The sequence below is a fragment of the Anoplopoma fimbria genome, chromosome 8, assembly GCF_027596085.1.
Source record: "Anoplopoma fimbria isolate UVic2021 breed Golden Eagle Sablefish chromosome 8, Afim_UVic_2022, whole genome shotgun sequence".
NCBI classification, from domain to species: Eukaryota; Metazoa; Chordata; class Actinopteri; order Perciformes; family Anoplopomatidae; genus Anoplopoma; species Anoplopoma fimbria.
Window position 1 is genome coordinate 1,391,600 of NC_072456.1, and position 22,290 is coordinate 1,413,889.

At 39.0% G+C, this 22,290-nt stretch overlaps 1 protein-coding gene across 1 annotated transcript; it reads right to left on the reverse strand.

The window, feature by feature from the left end:
• Window positions 1–7,588: 7,588 nt before the first annotated feature.
• hs2st1b (heparan sulfate 2-O-sulfotransferase 1b) lies at window positions 7,589–20,374 on the reverse strand. Its single transcript, XM_054602653.1, has 7 exons — window positions 19,897–20,374; window positions 17,105–17,343; window positions 12,200–12,285; window positions 11,654–11,792; window positions 11,473–11,570; window positions 9,974–10,131; window positions 7,589–8,851 (listed from the first exon to the last, which is right to left on the reverse strand). Exons 1-7 carry the CDS (start codon window positions 20,018–20,020, stop codon window positions 8,625–8,627), a joined length of 1,071 nt encoding a protein of 356 aa, XP_054458628.1. The 5' UTR covers window positions 20,021–20,374; the 3' UTR covers window positions 7,589–8,624.
• Window positions 20,375–22,290: the final 1,916 nt, after the last annotated feature.

Below are 22,290 nucleotides of genomic sequence, written 5' to 3' on the forward strand. Positions count from 1 at the left end.
TATTCTGTTTTCTAAATACAAGACGAGGGTTTTTTTTTAAATACTATACTATCACTTTTTTATGACTTTTTCGACATACAATACTATGACTTTTTCCGACATATTATACTATGACTTTTTAATGATTTTTTAAACATATTATACGTTGACTTTTTTTATGACTTTTTTCAACATACTATTCTTTTAATTTTACAACATACTATGCTATGCCTTTTTTATGACTTTTTTCGACATACTATTCTATGACTTTTTCATCATACTATACTGTGGCTTTTAATGACTTTTTTCAATATACTATTCTTTAAATGTGTTCAACATACTATACTATGACTTTCTACGACATACTATACTATGACTTGTTTTCACATACTATACTATGGCTTTTTACTACATATTCTGAAACACTATACTTGTGATTTTTTTCAACATGTAATACTGAAATTTATTTGACCTACTATACTTTAACATTTTTATGCAATCTTTTCTGACATAAAGCATCAAAGTCCCATTCACCCCACATTGGTCTTCAGAGATATCCAAAATATGGCAGACTTCCCTTGTCTAATTAAAGTTTCTTAGCTAGCTAGCAAATAGTCAATTTATGTGAATTTCATTTCAGGCTAAACTATCAATATGGAAATCTGTTCTGCTGTACATGATGCCAAATTTAAGATTATCCTATGACTCCTTTTAAAAAAATCTTCTTAGTATTTTGAAATACTACAGACGGTGCCAAACACGTAATGTGTATTGAGCAGCTTGTTTTTATTATTAATCCATACGGATTTGGCCAATCGCTTCTGCTCAAATCAAGCCCTGATGAAAATGGAGGAAAAGGTCTGACCATGGGTAATTTTTCGTATTTATATCCTATGTGTTTACACAGAATTATCTCATGTATTAGAGAGCTGGGCTAGACTCAGAAATAGAGCCTGGCGTAAAATATTGGAAATCACATCTACTGTAGAGGTAATACTTATTGCCAGATGCTTTAGAAACCTCCCACATATCCATTAATTTGCACTGCAGACTGTGCCTGAAAGTACACAGTTTTTCACACAGAATAAGCACTTTGACAAAAAATACCACAGTGTACTGAGAAGTGTGTCATCCTGCCCTATGTTGTAAAGTGTGTTCCTTAGGTGCAAGACCACCACTTTGATGTTTGACCTGTGAGGAAGAGAGTGAAGCTGCATCATTGTAGCGTGCGTGTGTTCGCATGTGTATGTGTGTGTTTATGTGCATGTGAGAACAGAATAAAGTTGAGTCCCATTAGAGAATTTTACCTCTGCAAAATATTTCACAAAAAGGAAAACAAGGATGAAAAGGAAAAAGAAATAAGGAGAGAAGGCAAGAGGAAATCCAGAGGAAAGAGGACTGGGGATATTGAAATCAGTTGCACCTGTTTCCTTTAACCCAGCTCCAGTTTCCCCTCTACAAACGTATGCAGATTACCCATCAAAGCCCCTCGTCGCTGCCTCTACTCAATGGATCCTTTGTTGCCAGTTGTTAGGGAGGCGGCCCTCAAAAGTATGTAACACAAGCGGGCCACATTGCTCTGGAACTTACAGTACATGCAAGCCTCCACCGACCACAACCAGAATAATAGTCTTTGTAGACACAGTGCTATAACACTCCGGTCTGCATGTGAGACACTGCTGACAGTCTTTTTTCTGATGTGACCACAACAGTTGCCTCAACTGTCAACACTCTAAAATGGGCCTGTATTAATGAGAGAGGAACGAGTTCTGCCACACAGGCCTCTTATCACCTTTGGAAAGATTACTTTGCTGGTTTGCATGCTCACTGAGACACATGCATGTATGCAAATGTCTATACAAGGATAAACTACTTTCTGATACTACTTATAATTGTAACGCATAGTCTCCAACGGTTTTACTTAAACATCATTTTGTTTGGTTAAAATATATTACCAGACTCTTTAGAGAAATTATCAGTGTCTCTTTTTGTCTTCGAGGCTCTCAAACTGCAGAGAATATTTTACTACTATTTAATGGAATCAAGTAGCAATTATATTGTGTTATTTATTAATGTAGTTGATCATATTTCTGACTTATCTAATAACCTGTAACTTCTTTTTGTCAGTTCTTGGTCTCCATATTAAGGGGGCCGTTGGAATTAAGTCCAATTTCTTTTTTGTTTTTTGCAAACTACCTCCTGAAACTTATCACTTGTTTCAGCTTCTAGGCCACTTTATTATCAATTTAACAATACACGTCTTTACACTAGGGATTTATCTTTGGTACTTCTATTTTTCTTTTATTTTCTCCGTTCAAATAAAGTATATGCTCATTATTTGATTTATGTCTCTAAAATACATGGGTTTTCTACTTCCTCTTTGCTGTCATTACCTTTAAGGTTGATAAAGTGTATCCTATCTTGAACCTTAAATAATCACAAGGACATTACAATAAAGGACTACTGATAGATCCATCGATGCTGACAGCCGCTGTAGCAACATGAATGAATCTCAGTCATACTGTATGTTGACCTTCTGACTGATGGCCTCCATAATCAATATCATGTATGGATTTCCCATGTTTCAATTTGAAGATAATCTGGACCAATCAGCTTTCCTACTTCCTCCATATGGTCACCACATAATTGGAAACACTTAGAGGAGTGACATTATGGTCACTGTGTTCCTGATCCCGGATCAGCCAGTCCTCTGCACAGCTGCTGCATTCTAATAGCCTTCATTTGAAGAAAGTGTCCTTGATTACGTTATTATCAAGACCATTTAGCGTTCCAATAAGAGAAGTACGGGGAGGAGTGACAGCAATGTGGTGGAACAGTAGTATTCTCCGTCATTGAATTGGACGCTGATAGGTTCAAATCCTCACCTCATGGAACGTATCTGACAATGAACGCTGCGGTGGAGGTAGGGGGTAAAGGGGGAGAGAACGTTCCGCATTGAAGCGCTAATTAGAAAAATTAGATCTATGAAAGGCAGCAAGTGATCTAGGCCTTCAACCTACGTCTGTGTACCGCTGTAGCAGCACAAAGAGGGGGCAACAATAAGCACTGAGGAGGAGAGGGGGGGGATAAATAATTTAATCCATTATCTACTCTGCAAAGCTCATCAGCACTGCTACACAATGGCCACGATTGAATTGCTGATTGCATTTCTCTCCTACCCTCCAGGAGAAAGTGCCCATGCTCCACTATGTGCTTTCAGCCTGCCAGCACAACCAAGAGCAAGAGAAAGACAGAAAGAGAGAGAGAGAGAGAGAGAGAGAGAGAGAGGGAGAGAGAGAGAGAGACAGAGAGAGAGGGAGCAGTGTAGAGTGTCTCCCACCAAGGTCAAACTACAATACAGCAATCTAATTAAGAGTATCAGAGAGTTTCCTGTACAGGGTCAACCTCCCTGTTGTGCTCACAGGCTCATAATGTCCATTATGTATTACATCATGTACTCCTACATGTAATTGATGGATGTGATGCTGTGAACTCCCCGTCCATATTATTTTTAATTGATAAGAGTGTATCTATAAAAAAAGAGTTCTAGCTGTATGACCAGCCTAATGTATGCGTGGATCACTGCTCAGGTTAAGTGCTGTCTGAGGTTTGTGTTGTCGGGCGGTCCAACACTTTAGTCCAAACTGAAATGTTGCAACAATTATTTGATGGATTGCCACGATGTTTGAACAGAAATACATGGTCCCCAGAGGATGAACTGTCATAACTTTGATGATCCACTGGCTTCTCCTCTGATGCCACCATTAGGTTAATATTATTGTCTCTTTAGTGAAATGTATTGAATGGATTGCCATTGAACGGATTGCACGGATATTCATGGCCCCCTGAGGATGAATCCTATTGACTGGAGCAATTCCCTGACCAACATTAATTCACATTTGTTATTTTGAGGGAAATGTCTTGATAACGATTGATTAAGACTTTTCTAAGCATCTGTCTAAGAAGAAAAAAGTCCAGGCCACTGCATGACATCAATCATTTTTAAGTCCGTTCCCATTTTGCAACTACGTTTACAATTTAGGTAACCAAGAGCAACCAATGTTGTCTGTCTGTGGAGTTTTATTTTTATCATACAGTAAACAGAATATTTGTTCATCCAGATAATTCTGAGAATCTTTGAGGATTCCAGATATACTTTAAAAACAGAAGGTCAATAAGTCTTGTTAAATGGCATTCAGGCACTTTCAAACATCAGCAGGTATATATATATTTGAGAAATAAATGCTAAGCTCTGTGACTTTAATGTGGAGGCCAGAACTGGGGCAAAATAGTGCCTAAGGACAGCCTCATAGATCTTCTAGCATGGCTGTAGACCCTCAGCCCTAGTTAACTATCCTTTTCACATCATCAAATCAAATGTCTCAGTGCCTCTGACATGGTGGCTTAGTGTTACCTTCCATTTTAGTGTGGCACATTAACATAAAACACAGAAAAAAGTAGTACACTTTGGTTCCCTTTGGCTAAGCGCTTTAAGGTTCTGTCCACAGTCCCAGTGAGGGGCAGTCAAGCTGCCTCTGCTCTGCTCTGTTTGTTTTATGGAGCAGAAGTGAAAGCACTTTGGGGTCAGCTAGCTGCAAAAACTGTGCTGGGTCTCCTAAGGTCTGCTGGAAACGGGTCCAAAACCGATCCAGAGGGCCTTTTCTAGTAATCCAGCCAATTTTCATTGACAAAAAGAGGTCATTACTCTGTGCACAGTTTCAGCAATAGCTGGATCAAATGCTCTGGATGGGTTGTAATGGAGACATTCTGCTTATGTTAGGGCTGCTGGCCTTGCTGATCAATCCCTCTTGGAGAGGTGGTTGTACAGGAAGAGGCACATCATTAAAAAAAGCCCAAAATGTTCCCTTTCACGACATGCAGCAATTTAGGTTCTCCATTCGCACACCCTGAATTAATTTGAGTGCTGTCATTATGCAAGTACGGCACAAATTGTCCAAGACCAAGTGAAACTATTTATAGCTATCACAAGGCCTGAGCACCAAGTGTGCCTAATGGTGTAATTTGTATTGTTAATGGTAATGCACTATTAGTTTGTTCCATTTGGCTTTGCACAGGTGCATTAATGGGGCCATGGTGAACCGTTTCAGTCGAGTCCAAGCTCCCATTCTGCTCCGTGGAGGCTTTTAGAAAGGACCACGGCTCCCTCTAGTGTCTCAGGGTAGAACAGCGAAGCAGAAACCGATGCCTGTTCACTAGCTGGAGTCAAGGTTAGGAGAGAAGCATGCTATTTTGCTGAAGCAAAAGGCAACCCTTTTGTTGAATAGATAAAATCAAGTAGCCTTATTGTGGTAGGAACACGTGCAGAGTCGTTAAAAAACTGCACACAAAAAAACCAAATCCCCCAACTGTCAAAGAACAACAAAGCAGAATAGACTTTTGAATTATTGTGTTCCTAATTAACCTTCAAGCTCATCAGCCACAATCAATATAGAGTGTAGCCTTTTTTTCTAATTGAGATGAAGTAATTATCAGACTGTATTCATCTCGTTAATGAAACAATGTTCCAATATGCCTGCAGCTAAACTGTTAATTGAGTTCTATTTTCTGAGACTGGCAGCCTCTCCTTGTGTCCATGGCCACAAAGCGTCAAATATGGGTTGGGGCCTTTGTGCTCGTCTCTGTGTAGACACAAGAACAGGCTGTGGACTGGTGGAGCGTGGTAGTGCTCCTCCCTGCAGACCCCCCACCCCACCCCACCCCACCCCCTCCCTCCTGTCTCTGCTCCCATCAGAGAGGAGGCAGGAGATGGTAATACTGCCAACTTCAGCAGATCATCCCGTCCCAGTCTGTTATTTCACAGTTTCAGTCGTTAAGTACTCCATGTTGAGTAAGATATAGCGAGGCAATTATTCTGTAATTATGGAGCTAAAAGACGAGAAACGGAAGTCAAGAGTTATTGGGCTCATGTAAGTTACTGCAAGAGGCCCAACGAGGGTGAAAAACAAGCCTGATTGTCAACATGTGGGAGTAGTCAAAGCCCCTGTGTACTTTATGAAATAAAATCTTCATCCTGTCATAATCAGCAGGAGACTGCCTTACAATCAGTTGTCTAGTCAAAAATTTATCAGCACCTAATTAAATAATCTATTTATCGTGGAGGTCATTTTTACCAGCAAAAAGCGCAAACATTCCTTGGTTCCAGTTTCTTAAATGTAAAGATGTTTTGCTTTTCATCTTATATAATTGTAAACTGAATACCTTTTCGATGGGCTAAACGAGCAGCATGAAGATGTCGTCATGTGCTTTATGAAATTGTGAAAAGGCATTAAATACAATTTTTAGATCTTTTGTGGCGAAAAACTATTAAAACGACTAAAAGTCAGGATGTTTTGTCCCGATAAGACTGAAATACCAATCTTCCAGCAGACAGTCCATTCAATAGTTGTTGGATAAAACTGAATAAATGAATGAATAAAGACATTCATGGTCCCCAGAGTAGGAGCCCTACTGACTTTGGTGATCCCCTGACTTTTCTTCTAGAGCCACCATGACGTTGACATTCATGGTTATAGTGAGATGTTTCAACACCAGTTCCTACACACATTAGGATGGATGGGGCCTGATTACTTTGTTGTTCCATTAATGTTTCCTCTTGCGCCATCATCAGGTAAATATTTCGATGTGTCCATTACTTTATTAGTTCATGATTAAATACTTGCAAAATATGAAATCAGGCCTCATCTGTAGTTTGTGTGTAGCAAATGTTAGCATGCTAACATGCTAAATTAAGATGGTTAACATAATAAATATTAACTCGGATTAGCATCAGCATGTTAGCATTGTGAGCATGTTACTGTAGCATGCTGATATTAGCATTTAGCTAAATATCAAAGAAATCAAAACAATAAAGACATTGAAGTGAGTAAATCTGAATCAAGCATTTAAGCAAGCTATAAAAGAGCAAATATTATTTGAAAGGTTTCTGTCTGATAAACTTTTGAGAGGCGCAATATATTTCTCACAGATAAAACTTATCTTATGTCATTTTTTTATCAGTCTCATCAGGATATTTTCTATAATTGGGTGATGGCCTTATGTGGCGGCTCTGCCATAAGTGCTTAGTATTAGGACTTGGAAAATCAATATTGACGCAGAACAAACATTTCATAGACGTGGTCTTACAGGCAGTAGGGTCCACTAGGAATACTACAGCAGGGGACTGCAAAGTATTGTACCAAAATACCTCCATTTGCCAGACATCCTTTTCAGGGCTAAAATATGGAATCTGCTGCCTAGTGACCTAAAAATGCTGTAATACACTGCATTGGAAAATTGTTGTGCTATTTTCTATGTTTATGTATTTGTCCCTACTAAATAAACATGTAATAAAGATGCTATCGAATTGCACTATGGGAATGTAGAAAGCAGGACTTTTAAAGCTTGATCATCTTCATATAGAGTCTATGTGCTTTATCCATACTAGGGTATAAAATTAGGGAATGGAAATTCACAATCCGTAATAAGTATTGCAGGTACGAGCTACTTCCTCTTAATCAGTATCTAGACACAAGTACTCACATTAGACATAATAAACTACTCCAAGAAGGGAATACAGTAAGGATAGAAATGAGCCAGGAAAGTTGCAGTTATGTATTTATGTTTGAATTGTAAATGAGGTGTGAAACAGAATACAAACACAAACTGCAATGCATATGAATACAAACAAAGAGAAAACATGATTGTGGGATCACAGGAAAAATTAATACCACCCCCCCCCCAAAAAAAGTCCATAACATTGTAATAAAGGCACTTTCAGCTCTACCTCCACCTTTGTCCCTGTGACCACATCAAAGCTCTGGTGAACCCTGTACTCAAAACATTCTTTCTGTTTTTCATGAGCTCTTCTCTTCTGCTCCAGCCGTGGTCATTTCAGCTGATAAAACAGCAGCTATCAGTTATATCAAAGATGCACGTCACCTTCTCAGTGATTAAATACTGATGTGATGTGTTAAACATGTCTAAAAATTGAGAACATCTCAGAGGGATAAAAAAAATACTTGTCACGCACCAAAGGATGCAATGGTCCAATGTTTTTTCTTTTGCTACCAATTGGTCCAAAAACATGTTACCTACATGTTAACACAGTATGTACAAATGTAGCTCTGATTGTTTTTTTGTTTTATTTGTTGCAGTTTTAACATTTAAAAAAGAATTTGTGCATCTAAAATGTGGTGTGCAAGAATAATACCACATGAAGTTCAACAGCTCCTGTTAATCCGTCAGAAAAACGAATTTAACAATGGTTTAAACTTGGTGAACTAGTTGAGGTTTGAGGCTTCTATCCTGACGCTCCAACTAAATCCAAACACAGAACTGCATAAATCAAAGGCTGCTCGTGTTTGGGATTTGAGGTCTATCACATCCAGCACTCATTTCACCCTGATCTGGGTTTAAATTCCTTCTCACCATTCAGACTGACTGTTTATATCCATGTTAAGTTCTCTCAACAGCTGCTCCCGCAATAAAAAAAAAATTGGACACATTCCTCATAGAGAGTCCACTGTACAGTCTGAAAGGGACTTTCTGCACTGTAACAGGGTCAGAAAAAGCATTCACCAGCATTATTGATAAACTTCCTCACAGTGTAAGTGACTTCTAATTGTCTCTTTTATCTGGCAACAGTATTAGTTCACTTTGGGGTAGATCTTCTCATAGAAGAAGCTCTGAGTCAGGACGTAAAGTTCTCCATCTTTTTCCCTGACGGCATGCGCACGCGCAAACTGAAACTGTTCAAGTGCAAACTCGTAAAACTCATTTTCTATCTTCCAGATGTCAGACTGCTGCAGCTTGGCTATTGTCTCTTTGGTGGGGGGCTTTTTGTCCGTGGTCTTTCGCAGATGGGACTTCTTTCCTGTGGGAACAGAAGGAGGTTTAATGTCAGTCTTTACAACATAGGGTTACTACGGTAAAAACGGCTCAGTAGCATCAATGTTTCACTTCATGATGATGATGATTTCACTACCAAGAGACCTCACTAGTGGACACGACAAACAGAAAAACTATTCAACCAAAAATGTTTCAAGAAGAAATAAGACATATAGCTAATTAATCATCCATTAACCATATTTTCAAAATAAACAATCATTGACTTTACAACCTAGAAGAACTGTTGAGCTGAACACAAAACTCAAAGTACTAAACACTCTTAAACAGGCCCTGTTATGCTATTTTCCTGGTGCATATTTGTATCTCAAGTTACAGTTACAACATGTTTACATGCGTTAATGCTCATAATCCTCCTTGTTTTTCTCATCCTGGCTGTCCTGCAGCACCTCTTCTCACCCTCTCTCTGAAACGCTCAGTTGTAGCGTTTGCTCCTCCCTCCAGAAAGCAAAGTCTGCCCTGATTGGTCAGCTAGCCCGCTCTGTTGTGATTGGTCAACGTTTCACATTTCAAAAAACTCTTCCTCTGAAGCTCGACAAATAAATGACAGATCTCAGCGGATTTCGAACCCGGGCCTCCTGGTTGACTGCTTTCATTATTACTACACCATGGTAGATGTGAACTTTCACTCCGTCTCTCTGATATGTTGTTTGAAGGCGGGCAAAACTAGCCGGAAAGTTTTATGTGACTTCTGTAACATTGTGATCTCATAAAGTTATGGAAGTGAAGGAGAGAATCAATGGAGCCGTTTCAGGCAGCTCAGGAGCTTCTGAGGGGGAGGGTAACTCCTCCTACTCTAGGCGTGCACTTCAGGTTTTACACTCTACGGACCTTTTACATGTACAAAAATATATATAACACACTAAAGAAGAGGGGAAAAGTGGAAAAGCATAATAGGGCCACTTTAATAATTATACTAATCTGGAACTAAATATCATAAAGATCATCGTTGGAATATGTTCTTTTCATTTACAATGTACGATGTGCTGATCTGTGGCATATGTCTTGTGTAGATCTCTTCTGTTGCAGGGCCGTTACATTGTTAAATGCCATTCCTATAAATCTTGCACACTGAGTGCAAATTTGTTACCTGTTCTGTAGAGCTCTGTGGCTCCCTTGAAGAAGCGTGGCAGTGCTGCCTCCAGGATCATGATGAAATCCTCCAGCTCCTCAGTTACTCCAACCAGCAGGTACTCATTCACCAGGTTGTACTTGGCCTGTTCCAGGGCCCATCTACTGCCTGCAGTCCTGCACACAGAACAGCACATCAGATTAAATGTTATTAATAAATCCCCAATGCAAATGGTTCAGATAAAAGTCAATGATTCACTTCTGATGTTAAATGCTCCATGATAAGTTTCACTACGTGCTGTAGGCTAAAATATTTGAGAAAAATATCTAGAGACAATATTTCAGAGAAATGCTGCAATTGCAAGTTCAATGGCAGTTATTGTGTTCTGTTTTTATATTTTTGTTTTATATTAGACAAGTTTATACCAAGCATAATCACAAACTTATCTTGATACTACATTCACAGAATCATATGGTATAATGCAGATGCTCATGGTTGAGGGTCTTACCAGGGTTCACCTTTGTTTATTCAGTACATTAATGCCGAACGTAAAGATACAGACTAAATGTGCTGTATCTAGTGATGACACAATATGACATTTTAATATTACGATTATTGTCAGAGGAAATATCACGAGTTTACAGTTATTAACCAAAATATTTCTAATAAACCTATAGCTAATGAACAAAAATATAAATTTTCGTCACTAACTCTTTCCTCTTACTTTGTTAAAGTCATCTATAGTGGTTATTTGCATAAAACCAACATTTCAAATTATAAGGAAATAAAAGATTTTATCTTTCTTAAAAAAAACCTTGGCATTAATAGTTTTAACGAGCTGCTTAGAGCTAGCGTTACGGAGTTAAACAGTTCATAATTGCCACTTGAATATCTATATTTTATGTTGATGTGAAAATATTTCCTTCAAACAACTATATTTATTCAAGTTTCTCACCAAATCTACATTTTACAAGTTGTCATGTGAACACCTCATGATATTGTTATAATTGACTTTCATCTAATACTAATTTTTACTGCTTGAACGCACCATAATGTAAATAAATGGCTCTGCTCCCAGTGTTACAACAACAGCTGTTGCTGTCAACGTTACTAAAGTTACCAGCCCTCCTCCTGCCGATTTAAACACGGATTTGTTGTTCACAATGTATCTCTATACGACTTGTGACTAGAAAGCATCAATGCTGATCTACAGATTAAATATTTTCACTTAAACGATCGTCAGTAGAACTTTTTTTCCACACTATGATTAAACTCTGTAATTAATCTGCGGTTCACACAACATTTCTATATCCAAAACACTCCCACACTGTCGATTTAAGGATCTTTTTGGCGGATGTAAGGCCAGAATGTGTTTTCCCTTTGACATTTTTACATCCCCTCTTCTCAATGCTTCAGGTGAGTGGCAAAACTCTCCCAAACAAAAAACAAACTGGCGTCCTGTACTCATTTCCACCGACTGTGTTCTGTTTGTGATGTGGCAGATGCAGCCCACTCACCAGCACTCTGAATGGTGGCCGCAGAAAAAGGGGATCTGAAGCCAGAGTTTCTCAGGTGCACAGTCAGACCCGCCTGATGACACACACTCATCAAAGGTCTGAAAGACAACAGAGACACTGTCACACATTTCTGTACGGGCAAACAATAGGCATTGACCAAAATTATTTATTTAAAAAATACCTTTTTGTCTCCTTGTTTCCTTCGTCGTAGACCAGGTCTGTAGTCGTCTCCAAAACGTAGGAAGTAGTAGTATGATACCAGGCGCTCTATGGGGTCCCTCACCACATTTATGTACATGGGCTTACCCTTCGCTCCATATCTAAATAAAAACGAAAGGGGTTAACATATTTAATTTGCATTGAACAGACACTTGAGGATTAGTTTCAAGTCCAACAGACATCCGAACATGAAGCTGCCGTCTAATTAATTGTGTTGATTGCACTATAGAAACAGCTTATTCATCAGTGAAACGGGTGGCAGCATCAGGGAGGGAACTGAGAGTGCAAGTTAACAGGCGCTCTCTCTCTCTGAAGAACACTTACACCATTAGGATAATTACCTGTGATCACTGAAACGATAGTGCCAGGGGAGATAAGGACAACAATGCTATTAATCAACGCTAGAGCACACGTTAGCAATCAATACATGACCTCCCTTTATCTGCTCTGCTAACTGTCTGTAACGCATCTGGATATTAATGGTATTACAGGAAATGAAGGGCTTTACTTTGAGAAGTCCAGATAAGCTACATGGCCGTGGTAGAAGCCGGGCTTCATCTCTCTCCATGAGGTGACATTCTTGACAAAGCGCACCTGTAGCCAAAGATAATGGAAACTAATCATGGAGCAGCAGGGAAACTCCAGCAAATGGAAAAACACAGCAACAACAGAGAAAAAAACAGTGGGACAGAGAAGTGAAAATGGAATGCTTTGCTGAAGACTAATACACTTGTTATTCTTCTCAAAAGACATGTACTCTTTTTCAAATTTAAAAGGATGTAATCAGTCTTTGCAGTTGACATTGTAAGATGGTTTTAGTGAGAATTTATTACATGGAAATCACATGGACTCCCAATAAGAGGCTGTTGTGTTAAGAAGACGGCTTCAAAAAGAAGCTTATCAGCTGACTGAATGGGTCACGGACTTCCTGTGTTAAGAAGTACGAGGAGTTAATTAATTAAATGTTCTTCTACCCAAAAATAAGGTAAATGACTAACACATTGTATCATGTGTTAGCTAATTCACAGGTGAAAGCATCCATTGCTTCTCCTTGTTCTTTTATCAGTTTCTCCGTTTTATTTCAGCATGCGATTGTAGTTAGGTGTCCTACTTTCATTCATTTTATCTAAATGATGCTGATGTGAAATGTTACTTTCTGCAAAAAAAATATTTGCTTACGGTTGACTTAGTTAGTAGGTTGTAAAGAAAGTACAGCAGGTGCAACTGTGCAATGCCACGAGTTAGTTCAGCAGTGTTAATTTGAGATTTCAACTTCTCAATTAAAACCTGTGCTCGACTGCTGCAACAGGCTGCTGATATTATTTGATCATTCAGCAACCTTCGGTTCTAAAAAGTGAAGCCAATGCAAAAATGCCTTAAACTTGCATTCTCTCTGATGGCCATCAGGGGGCGACTCCTCTGGTTGTATAGAAGTCTATGAGAAAATGACTCTACTTCTCTCTTGATTTATTCCCTCAGTAAACATTGTAAACATGAGTTTATGGTCTCAATCTCTAGTTTCAAGTCTTCTTCAACACAGCATGATGTTCATTTAGTAAACTTTGTTCCACTTTAGAGTCAAATAGACCACAAAGCAGGGTAGAGTTTAGGGCGTGGCTACCTTGTGATTGACAGGTCTCAACCACGGCATCTTAGAACTTTAACCCTTTAACTGTGTTTTCTGTATATGAAAGATAATTTTAACATTTTCGTTGCCCTAAGAGTCTTTGTTCAGTGTTTGGTTGTACTAACGCCGCATCTCGTGTCATTTCTGGTTGCAAAAAAACAAGATGGCGACTGCCACAATGCTGAACATGAGGCTTCAAAACCTTAGTCCACGAACCAGTGGTTGAATTGACTATGTCCACTTCATATATACAGTTTATGTTTATCATAAATATCGCTGCATTGCACCTTTACTACAAAGAGCAGAGTACTTTACTGCCTTATATTTAATGTTGCATTCTTGCATTTTGTTTATTCAGGAGAATATTAGCTATACTTCATGAAACTATAGATTAACATGCAGACACACTTAGGTCCTTTCGCCCTCCTTTTCCGGCTCTGAGTGGTGCCTGTAGTCATCATCTCAAGCTGCATACAATAATGTCCATCAAAAAGGTTGGATGGACTGTATGAAGCCTGAAACTTAAATCCTTGGGGATTTAGAAAACACAGAGCACTGCACCATTCACTGCTGCCGGTAACCTTATTGCTCTGAGTGCACGGCAACATTTGCAGGAAGGCAACTCAGATGAATAAATCAACATTCTTTCCGACTGAAAGCATCTTTTATCTGGATTATGGTGGCAGGACAATAAGAGGAAAATGTTCAGAGAGAACAAAGCTATAGAACTTGACTAGGGCCAAAAAAGGATATTGAAAAATGAGGGAAGCATGACCCCATAGTCTACAGTGGAAATTACACCTTTGATCTATAGCGTAAAACCAAAAGTACAATACATCATTTCATAAAATGTTCTAATGCTGTAATTCTTACATCAACACACGCTGCATGAGGTCTCACATAAATATGACTAGAACAAGTACCAATTTAATCAGTGAACATCAAACAGCACCAATTTCTGTTTGTCTCTGAATTGCTTTCCTACACCACCACCATTTATTACTGTTATCTTTGACACACACTCTGCATAAAAATATGACTTGGTCAAACACATTGACCAGTTTGGGCTGAGCTAAATGCTATTATTGGATACAAGTTTGAATGTTTCTTTAGCAAAATCAGTTGGGCTCTGATGTTCCAGCAGACGGATTCTTACCCCTCGTCTCTGTTTTATCATGTGCAGGGGAAACAGGCTGTTTGTGCGATAGAGGGGGGGCAGCCTGATGTGAGATGGCAGACGGGATAATACCTTGGCACTAGCAAGCCAAAAATAACACCAGCATAGCTTTGAGGCATTTACACGATGTGTCCTAAGCTGCACTTACAGCAATATGAATGCACCCAGAGTAACAGGCTGTAATACGTGTTGATGCCATACATATTCTCTAGGGCTTTTATCAAACATGCGCAGAATATATACTTACAGGTCACCCAGCACATTGGACTTCAACTGAAGCTATAACTATGATAATAACTATCAGGTTAAAGGCTTGACATTTCAGATCCATAACTCAAAATATATTGAAAAAACATAGATCATTCTTTTCCCAAATTAAAAACATGTTTTTATCTAACGAAATATCCTGCTTCAATCCATATTAGTTGGCATGTCGCCTTTCGAAGACAACATTTTCCCAGCGGTCGAAAACATTTTGCTCTCCAACTTGCTGACGCACCCGCACAAAGGAAGGTATTGCAACTTTATTGACAGACATGCAAAGCTTCATTCAAAAACCTCAATAAAAGCTTTTTAAAAATAATACACCTAACAGCAACCACAATCTGGTCCTTGTTGCCCCGGGAGGACATCCCCAGACTCTATAACTTTCCTTTCATTATAAAAGTATCCTATTAAACATAACAATATACATATTATATATAGATAGATATAGATGAGGGCCACACACATTTTTTTCCTGCTGTATATTATTAATTTCCCTCCTGTAGGCTATTGCTTTCATGGACAGAATAGACAGTATAATCAGTAGCTAGAGGTGAGTCTCCTTCAGCCGTCTCAATATTTAATGCATAAAAAGACTCCATCTCAGCATAGTATTTTCATGACCTGGTCATCATGATGTGCTCCTGATATGAAAAAAAAACACATTTAAAGTAGGCTCTGTGTGGGACGCACATCCCTTATACAAATGAAAGCTGATAAGAACAGCTGATTTTAGGGGCAGTAAAACATTCCTGCTTCAATAATTATTGCTCCACCTGGTGGATAGGTAAACCATTGCAACTGATTTCTACATATGGTGCCATAGTCACATTACGTGTCAGCCACAGTTTACTACGTAATCGCAGGGGATCTCTTTTCAGACAAGAACCGGAAAGGTCACAGCAGTGACCAGACAATGCCTTGGTAGCGACCTGTCAATCACAAGGCAGCTAAAGAATACTCTGCTTTATGGTGTAATTTACCCAAATGGGACCATAATTTAGAAAATTTAAAGGATTATGTATTGGACAGGACTTGAACTAGCGATTGAGACCATAAACTCATGTTTACCATTTTTACCAAGGAAATAAATCAAGAGAGAAAAAGAGTCATTTTCTCATAGACTTCTATACAGACTTTTTTTGCAAACAGAGCAGTCGCCCCCTGATGGCCATTAGAGAGAATGCAGGTTTAAGGAACTTCCACAATGGCTTCACTTTTCAGACACGAAGGTTGCCGTCTGCTGTATACATCAAATCGTGTAAGAGGCTCTGGATTATATACACAATATTATCATATGCGTATTATTAAAATGATTATTGCATTTTCTTAAATATCCATGTTATAGTTGGGTAGAATACAACACCACTACTTCCTGTCGCCTAAAATTGGGTGACAATGCAGGAAAAAGGCTACATTTTCCACACTGTCCATTGGCTGTTTAGCTGAAAGTCTGTACTAAAACCCTATAGTTATTTTTCATTTCAAACCCATAGAGCTGAAACAGTGACGACTATAGTCTGACTGCACTATCTATCCATCCATCTGTAATCAAATACTGAAAACCCGTTGTTCAGTGAAAGATGATATAATTGTTTTTTGTGCAGATCATGAAACCTTAAACGAAATTGTACCATTTATAATGTAGAAAAAACGCAGCACTATTAAACTGCCCTCCTTTTATCCTGCATGTTCTTCTACAAAACTCACTGAGAGATCTAAACGATAAGCAGATGGTATTCAGATCATACAGAAATAAAATCTACAGTCTGAGACTTAACCAAAAAACACCACTGCTGAAGTTATACATTGCACAGATGTGAGGTCATATGTAAACAGAGCAGGGCTCAAAGCCTCATTATATTTTTCCAAGCATATTTGTGTGAAAATGTTTTCATGTTACAACCAGTAAGACTCAACAGGCCACAACAATGGCTTACTTTTAGTGTCACATTTCAGTTGTGATGATCAAACAGCTCATAGGTCTGTCATAAGCGGAGCATCTGTTATGCCATCAAAGGACTATTCTGTCTTTATTTCTTTCTTCTTCTCTTTGTTGTATTAAGGATTATTAGTATTATGAGAGAAATGTGCCCATGTGAGGGGTAGAGTCGGTTTTTATCTAGCAGCTTTAATTGGCTGGAAATCTGTATTTAAAAAGGGTGGTATTTGCAGTCAAAGTAAAATTGTTTAAATTATGTAATGAATTCTGACTCTGTTTTGAATAAATTATTTCATGTTAAATAAATTCGTTCATGTTTTGAGTGGTATTTTTGACCTCCCTGTATCTGGTTTTAGTTTGCACTACTGCTGCATCTGAATACAATAATGGTCGACGGTCTTACCTGGTCTTGTAGAGACATGACGGGATTGTTTTTGGTGGTATTGATGTGCAGTACGTGGAAGCGATTCTTCCCACACAGGTCGTAGGCGATGTTAGTGAAGGAGGTGCTGGCCGTCTTGGGCACTCTGTTGTAGATGATGACCATGTCATCTTTCTCTGCCACTGGCGATGATTCCCGCCCAGCTTCCTCACTGTGACGCTGCTCCACTTCAGCCACCTGGTGTCTGGCAATAGTACGTTCTGTGCGGGGACAAAAATATATATATTTACCTTCAGTTAACATACACGTGTGCTTTGGGAAAAGACGGTAAAATATAGCCCAATTTCATTTTTCGGTTGTTTGCGGCAAGCGTTTTAAAAACTGAATCACGATGTTTAATTTTTATGATTAGGACTGGCTGACAGTCCCTGCTGCCTTGATTTTAATGAGAAAAAAAGTTAGTTGATGACTATTATTATTCTCATTTAGCAGCACACACAGTAGCTGAGAGGCCACCAAAACAGCAATTAAGAAAAAGATAAAGGTACATCTGTTCAAATTAACAAGTAGTTTTAAAATGAAGTCTTGTTTAAGGAAAAGTTAATTAAGGAAAAGTTAATTAAGGAAAGAAACAAAGCCCTTCAAATGCTACAACACTGAAACAAGCAATTAAGCTTTTGATGATAATATTGACAGGAGGCATAATTAAAAGTGTGTTCTCCCACTTTTCATCTCCACTGCAATGTTAATTAAAGCCAATTACTGGAATGGCCTTGACAGGGTCTCTTGGATCAGCTGTGTGTCGCTCAATGTTGTGCCTGCATCATGCTGCCCAGCTGGCACTTCCGGTGTCTGAACATGAGGATGGAGAGGCCACATGTCTGCAGGATGTTTGTTGCATGCATTGAAAGGCAGATGGTGGGATACTGCTCTTGGCCCTTGTAATTTCCCTCTTCTTAATGATATTATAGAGTAAACATAGAGGCAGTTAGTTGCTCTCCTTCGACTTAACGTGGGTTTAGCTTTACTGAGGTGCAATATTTACCCTGCACAGTGGCTTGATTCTCGGTATGTCACAAAATCACATATCACACCATCTGGCGGGTCAGGTTGGTGCAATATGGCAGGTGTTAAGATACAAAACCAGACTTTTAATCAACTACTTCTAACAAGTATTACTGCACAGTAAGATAAAAACTTGTTTTGCAGCAATTGCAATACAAAGTATAAAATCATCAATAACAATGTTATATGCTGGCTGGCAGTCAACCTATGATATTCATTTAAAAGGGAGAAGCAGGATTCACTGTTAGCAAAAATGAGACATTCCTTTCCTAAACATTACCTGTCTGCTATAAAGTTGGTGTTCCCATCTAGGATTCAAAATTAAGAAGAAAAGCTACAGGTGTTAAGAAATATTCATTCTTTTGGTTTGAAGTCGCTGCACGGTGGTGTAGTGGTTAGCACTGTCGCCTCACAGCAAGAGGGGCCCGGGTTCAATTCCCGGGCTGGACAACCTTCTGTGTGGAGTTTGCATGTTCTCCCCGTGTCAGCGTGGGTTCTCTCCGGGTTCTCCGGCTTCCTCCCACAGTCCAAAGACATGCAGCTTAGGTGCATTGAAGACTCTAAATTGCCCGTAGGTGTGGATGTGAGTGTGAATGGTTGTTTGTCTCTATATGTCTGCCCTGTGACAGACTGGAGACCTGTCCAGGTGTACCCTGCCTTCACCCATTGACAGCTGAGATCGGCTCCAGCACCCCTGCGACCCTTAACTGGATAAGCAGGTTACGGAAGATGATGGATGGTTTGAAGTCAGTTACAATAACATACTGTACTACAACTGCATATTCATCTAAAAATGCGTCAAGTCTGAGCTCGAGTGAATAGTTTTTGCATTTTGAATGTCAGGTGTAGGACAATGTATTTTAGTACAGAAAATCTATTATTTTGGCAAAAAAATATATTATTTTATTCTCCAAGTCTTCATTATGCACTTATTTACTTAATAATATAACTTGCTGGTTATATAAAGCTTTGAAGCACGATCAACATGAATTATGTCACAAGATGACCTCATTCTCTTTAATGTCCTGGCTTCATTTTAAATTAAATGATGTTAGAAGAAGAAAAAAGATATATATTCATGTTTAAAATACGTGGTAGACAGTAATTTGCATAATGAAGACTTGGGGGCGGCTGTGGCGTAGTGGAGAGCAAGGTAGTTCTCCAATCAGAGGGTCGGTGGTTCGATACCCGGCTTCGGCAGTCGATGTGTCCTTGGGCAAGACACTTAACCCCAAGTTGCTCCTGAAGGCCATCGGTGTGGACTGGATGTTGCATGAATGTTAGTTAGAGTCTGATGGTGGCACCTTGATGGTAGCCTGTCATCAGTGTGTGAATGGGTGAATGATATGTAATATACTACTGACTGTAAGTCGCTTTGGATAAAAGCGTCTGCTAAATGACTGTAATGTAATGTAATGTAATTTGGCCATTTCTAACAATTGCTATCTCAAATAATCTGTTGGTCAAGCACATGTAGAGAGAATGTTTTTGTAAAAGCCAAGAGTCATAGAAATAACCTTTACTTAATAAAACTAAGTATTTTGTTTTTGCTCAAACTTAATTCCTCATAATATTATCTTAAAGTAGTGATCATTAACGTCCTATGATAAAAGCATTAACTAAGTGTAACTCAGCTCTTTTGCCATAAACATTTCCCTCATGAATAACTATTATTTCACAAACACAGTTATTACAACAACACATACAAACAACGTGAACGGGACACCTTTGTTTCGGTCTGAACGTACCCAGTCTGGCTCTCGACTCTTGCAGTTTCTGGATCTGGTTCTCCATGAAGAGCATCGCCACTGCAAACGCCAAAACAGCCAAAAGCTGGAACTTGGCCGGCATCATGATCCTTAACATCCCCATCAAACCACCAGATGAACCATTCCGTCCAGGACCCACTGCTAATGGCTAACAAAAGCAAAGGAGCTGATTCACTGAGCTGTTTGTTTGCACTCAACGTTAGCCAAACTAACTAGCATTAGCTAGCTTCTCCGCTAACTAGCATTAGCTAGCTTCTCCGCTAACTAGCATTATAAAAGCCACGCAAAGTTCACGCTACCGCCATCTTTTAAAAAAACAAGTAACTAGTCCCTCCATATTTTGAATTCAAGCTTGCTTGCTTTTAACCCCACTGACAGCATTCAAAGTCCAAAGCTATGTCCAGCAGTGAACAGGGGCTTGTTGCAGCATGTAGCATCACCGGTAGCTTCTCACTGTAGCATCACAAAGCAACAAGTGTAATTACCGCCACCTACTGGCCGGAGTGTGTATACCATGGATACAAACTGGGCAAAAAAGACAACTAAATATTATTATATTCCTTTATTGATCCCCATGGGGGAAATTCAAGTGTTGCAGCAGCTCAACTACACAGAAACAGACAATAAATACACATACTATACAACTACACAGACAATAAATACACATACTATACAACTACACAGACAATAAATACACATATTATACTATACAACTACACAATAAATACACATACTATACAACTACACAGACAATAAATACACATACTATACAACTACACAGACAATAAATACACATACTATACAACTACACAGACAATAAATACACATACTATACAACTACACAGACAATAAATACACATACTATACAACTACACAGACAATAAATACACATACTATACAACTACACAGACAATAAATACACATACTATACAACTACACAGACAATAAATACACATACTATACAACTACACAGACAATAAATACACATACTATACAACTACACAGACACAGACAATAATAAATACTATACAATTATACAATAAAAATAAAATTATAGAATAAAAAAAAATACAAATAGAATAAAAAAATAAGAATACAAATAAAAAATGTACAGTATATCCACATGGGGGGGGCTGGTCAGCATGTTGACAGACTGTGGTCTCCGCTGTTGTTGTACAGTCTGATGGCAGTGGGCACAAATGAGCGTCTGAAGCTCCGTCCTGCTCTTTGGTAGAATCAGCCGATGACTGAAAGAGCTGCCCAGCTGCCACAGTTCCTCATGGAGAGGGTGAGAGGGATTGTCCAGGATGGCTCCGAGTTTGGCCTTCATCCTCCTCTCACCCACTGACTCCAGACTGTCCAGCTCCAGCTCTGTGGTGGGAAGGGGAGCTATAATATGAAGGGGAAACACACAAGCAACATAGAAAACATAGGTTTTTAATGTTGTATTCTCTGCACAAATATTGCAGTGTTAGCTGTTTTTTTTGTGTGTTTTTATTCCCTCTGATGTGTCACTGGCTCTCAGCAGTCTTTTAAAGCTCCATTCCTCCCCTGACACATTAATCTTATCTCACATCTCCATCTCTATATTTTATTAAAATGCTGAACATGTTCTCAGTTTTTCCCCACCACTGTCACAGCTTTGAAGGTCTCTTTCCACAGTGTAGTGTGAAACATGCCCAAGCCTTAAATAATTATGTTTGTGTAAGAAATTCATGTCAAAATATCACATGCTCTGGTGGTCAACATGACATACTTGGAATAAATTACAAGTGTGGTTCCTGGAATTTTACATGATGGATTACAAAGGACAACACAGGCCTTTTATAGTGGTCTTTGCCATAAGTCACCCTGGTCAGGCATGACTATGTCAGAGGACCTCATATTTATTGACATTACTCTGGTAACATAGTGAAGTATCTCATCTTATAATAAAGCAGCTGGTCCAAACCTTGAATCTCTAATGACAGCAAAGGCCAGTAACAGGAAGAAGTGAAGCCTGCTCTGCTATCTACACCACTGATTACAGATGTGCTATAGCAAATAAGTGTGCTTCCTCATGCACTGTGCGGAGGGAAGTGTGTTGAGGTACCTTCACAATATCAACAGAAAATTGGGGATGTATCAGGTAACCAAAAGTTCTCTTCTTATTTTTTATTTTTTTTGGGATCTCATGTTTTGATAGCCTCTGCTTCATGAACACAACGAGGTCAAAGAGTACAAGAGGCCATTGGTTGTGACAGTGTGATCACGTAAGAAGAAATTAGCTGTGAAACTGCAAGTAATTTCACTCTTCTGGCCATACATGCTTTGAGCTCTAAGGCCCAATAGAGCAGTGGTTCTCAAATGGGGGTACGTGTACCCCTGGGGGTA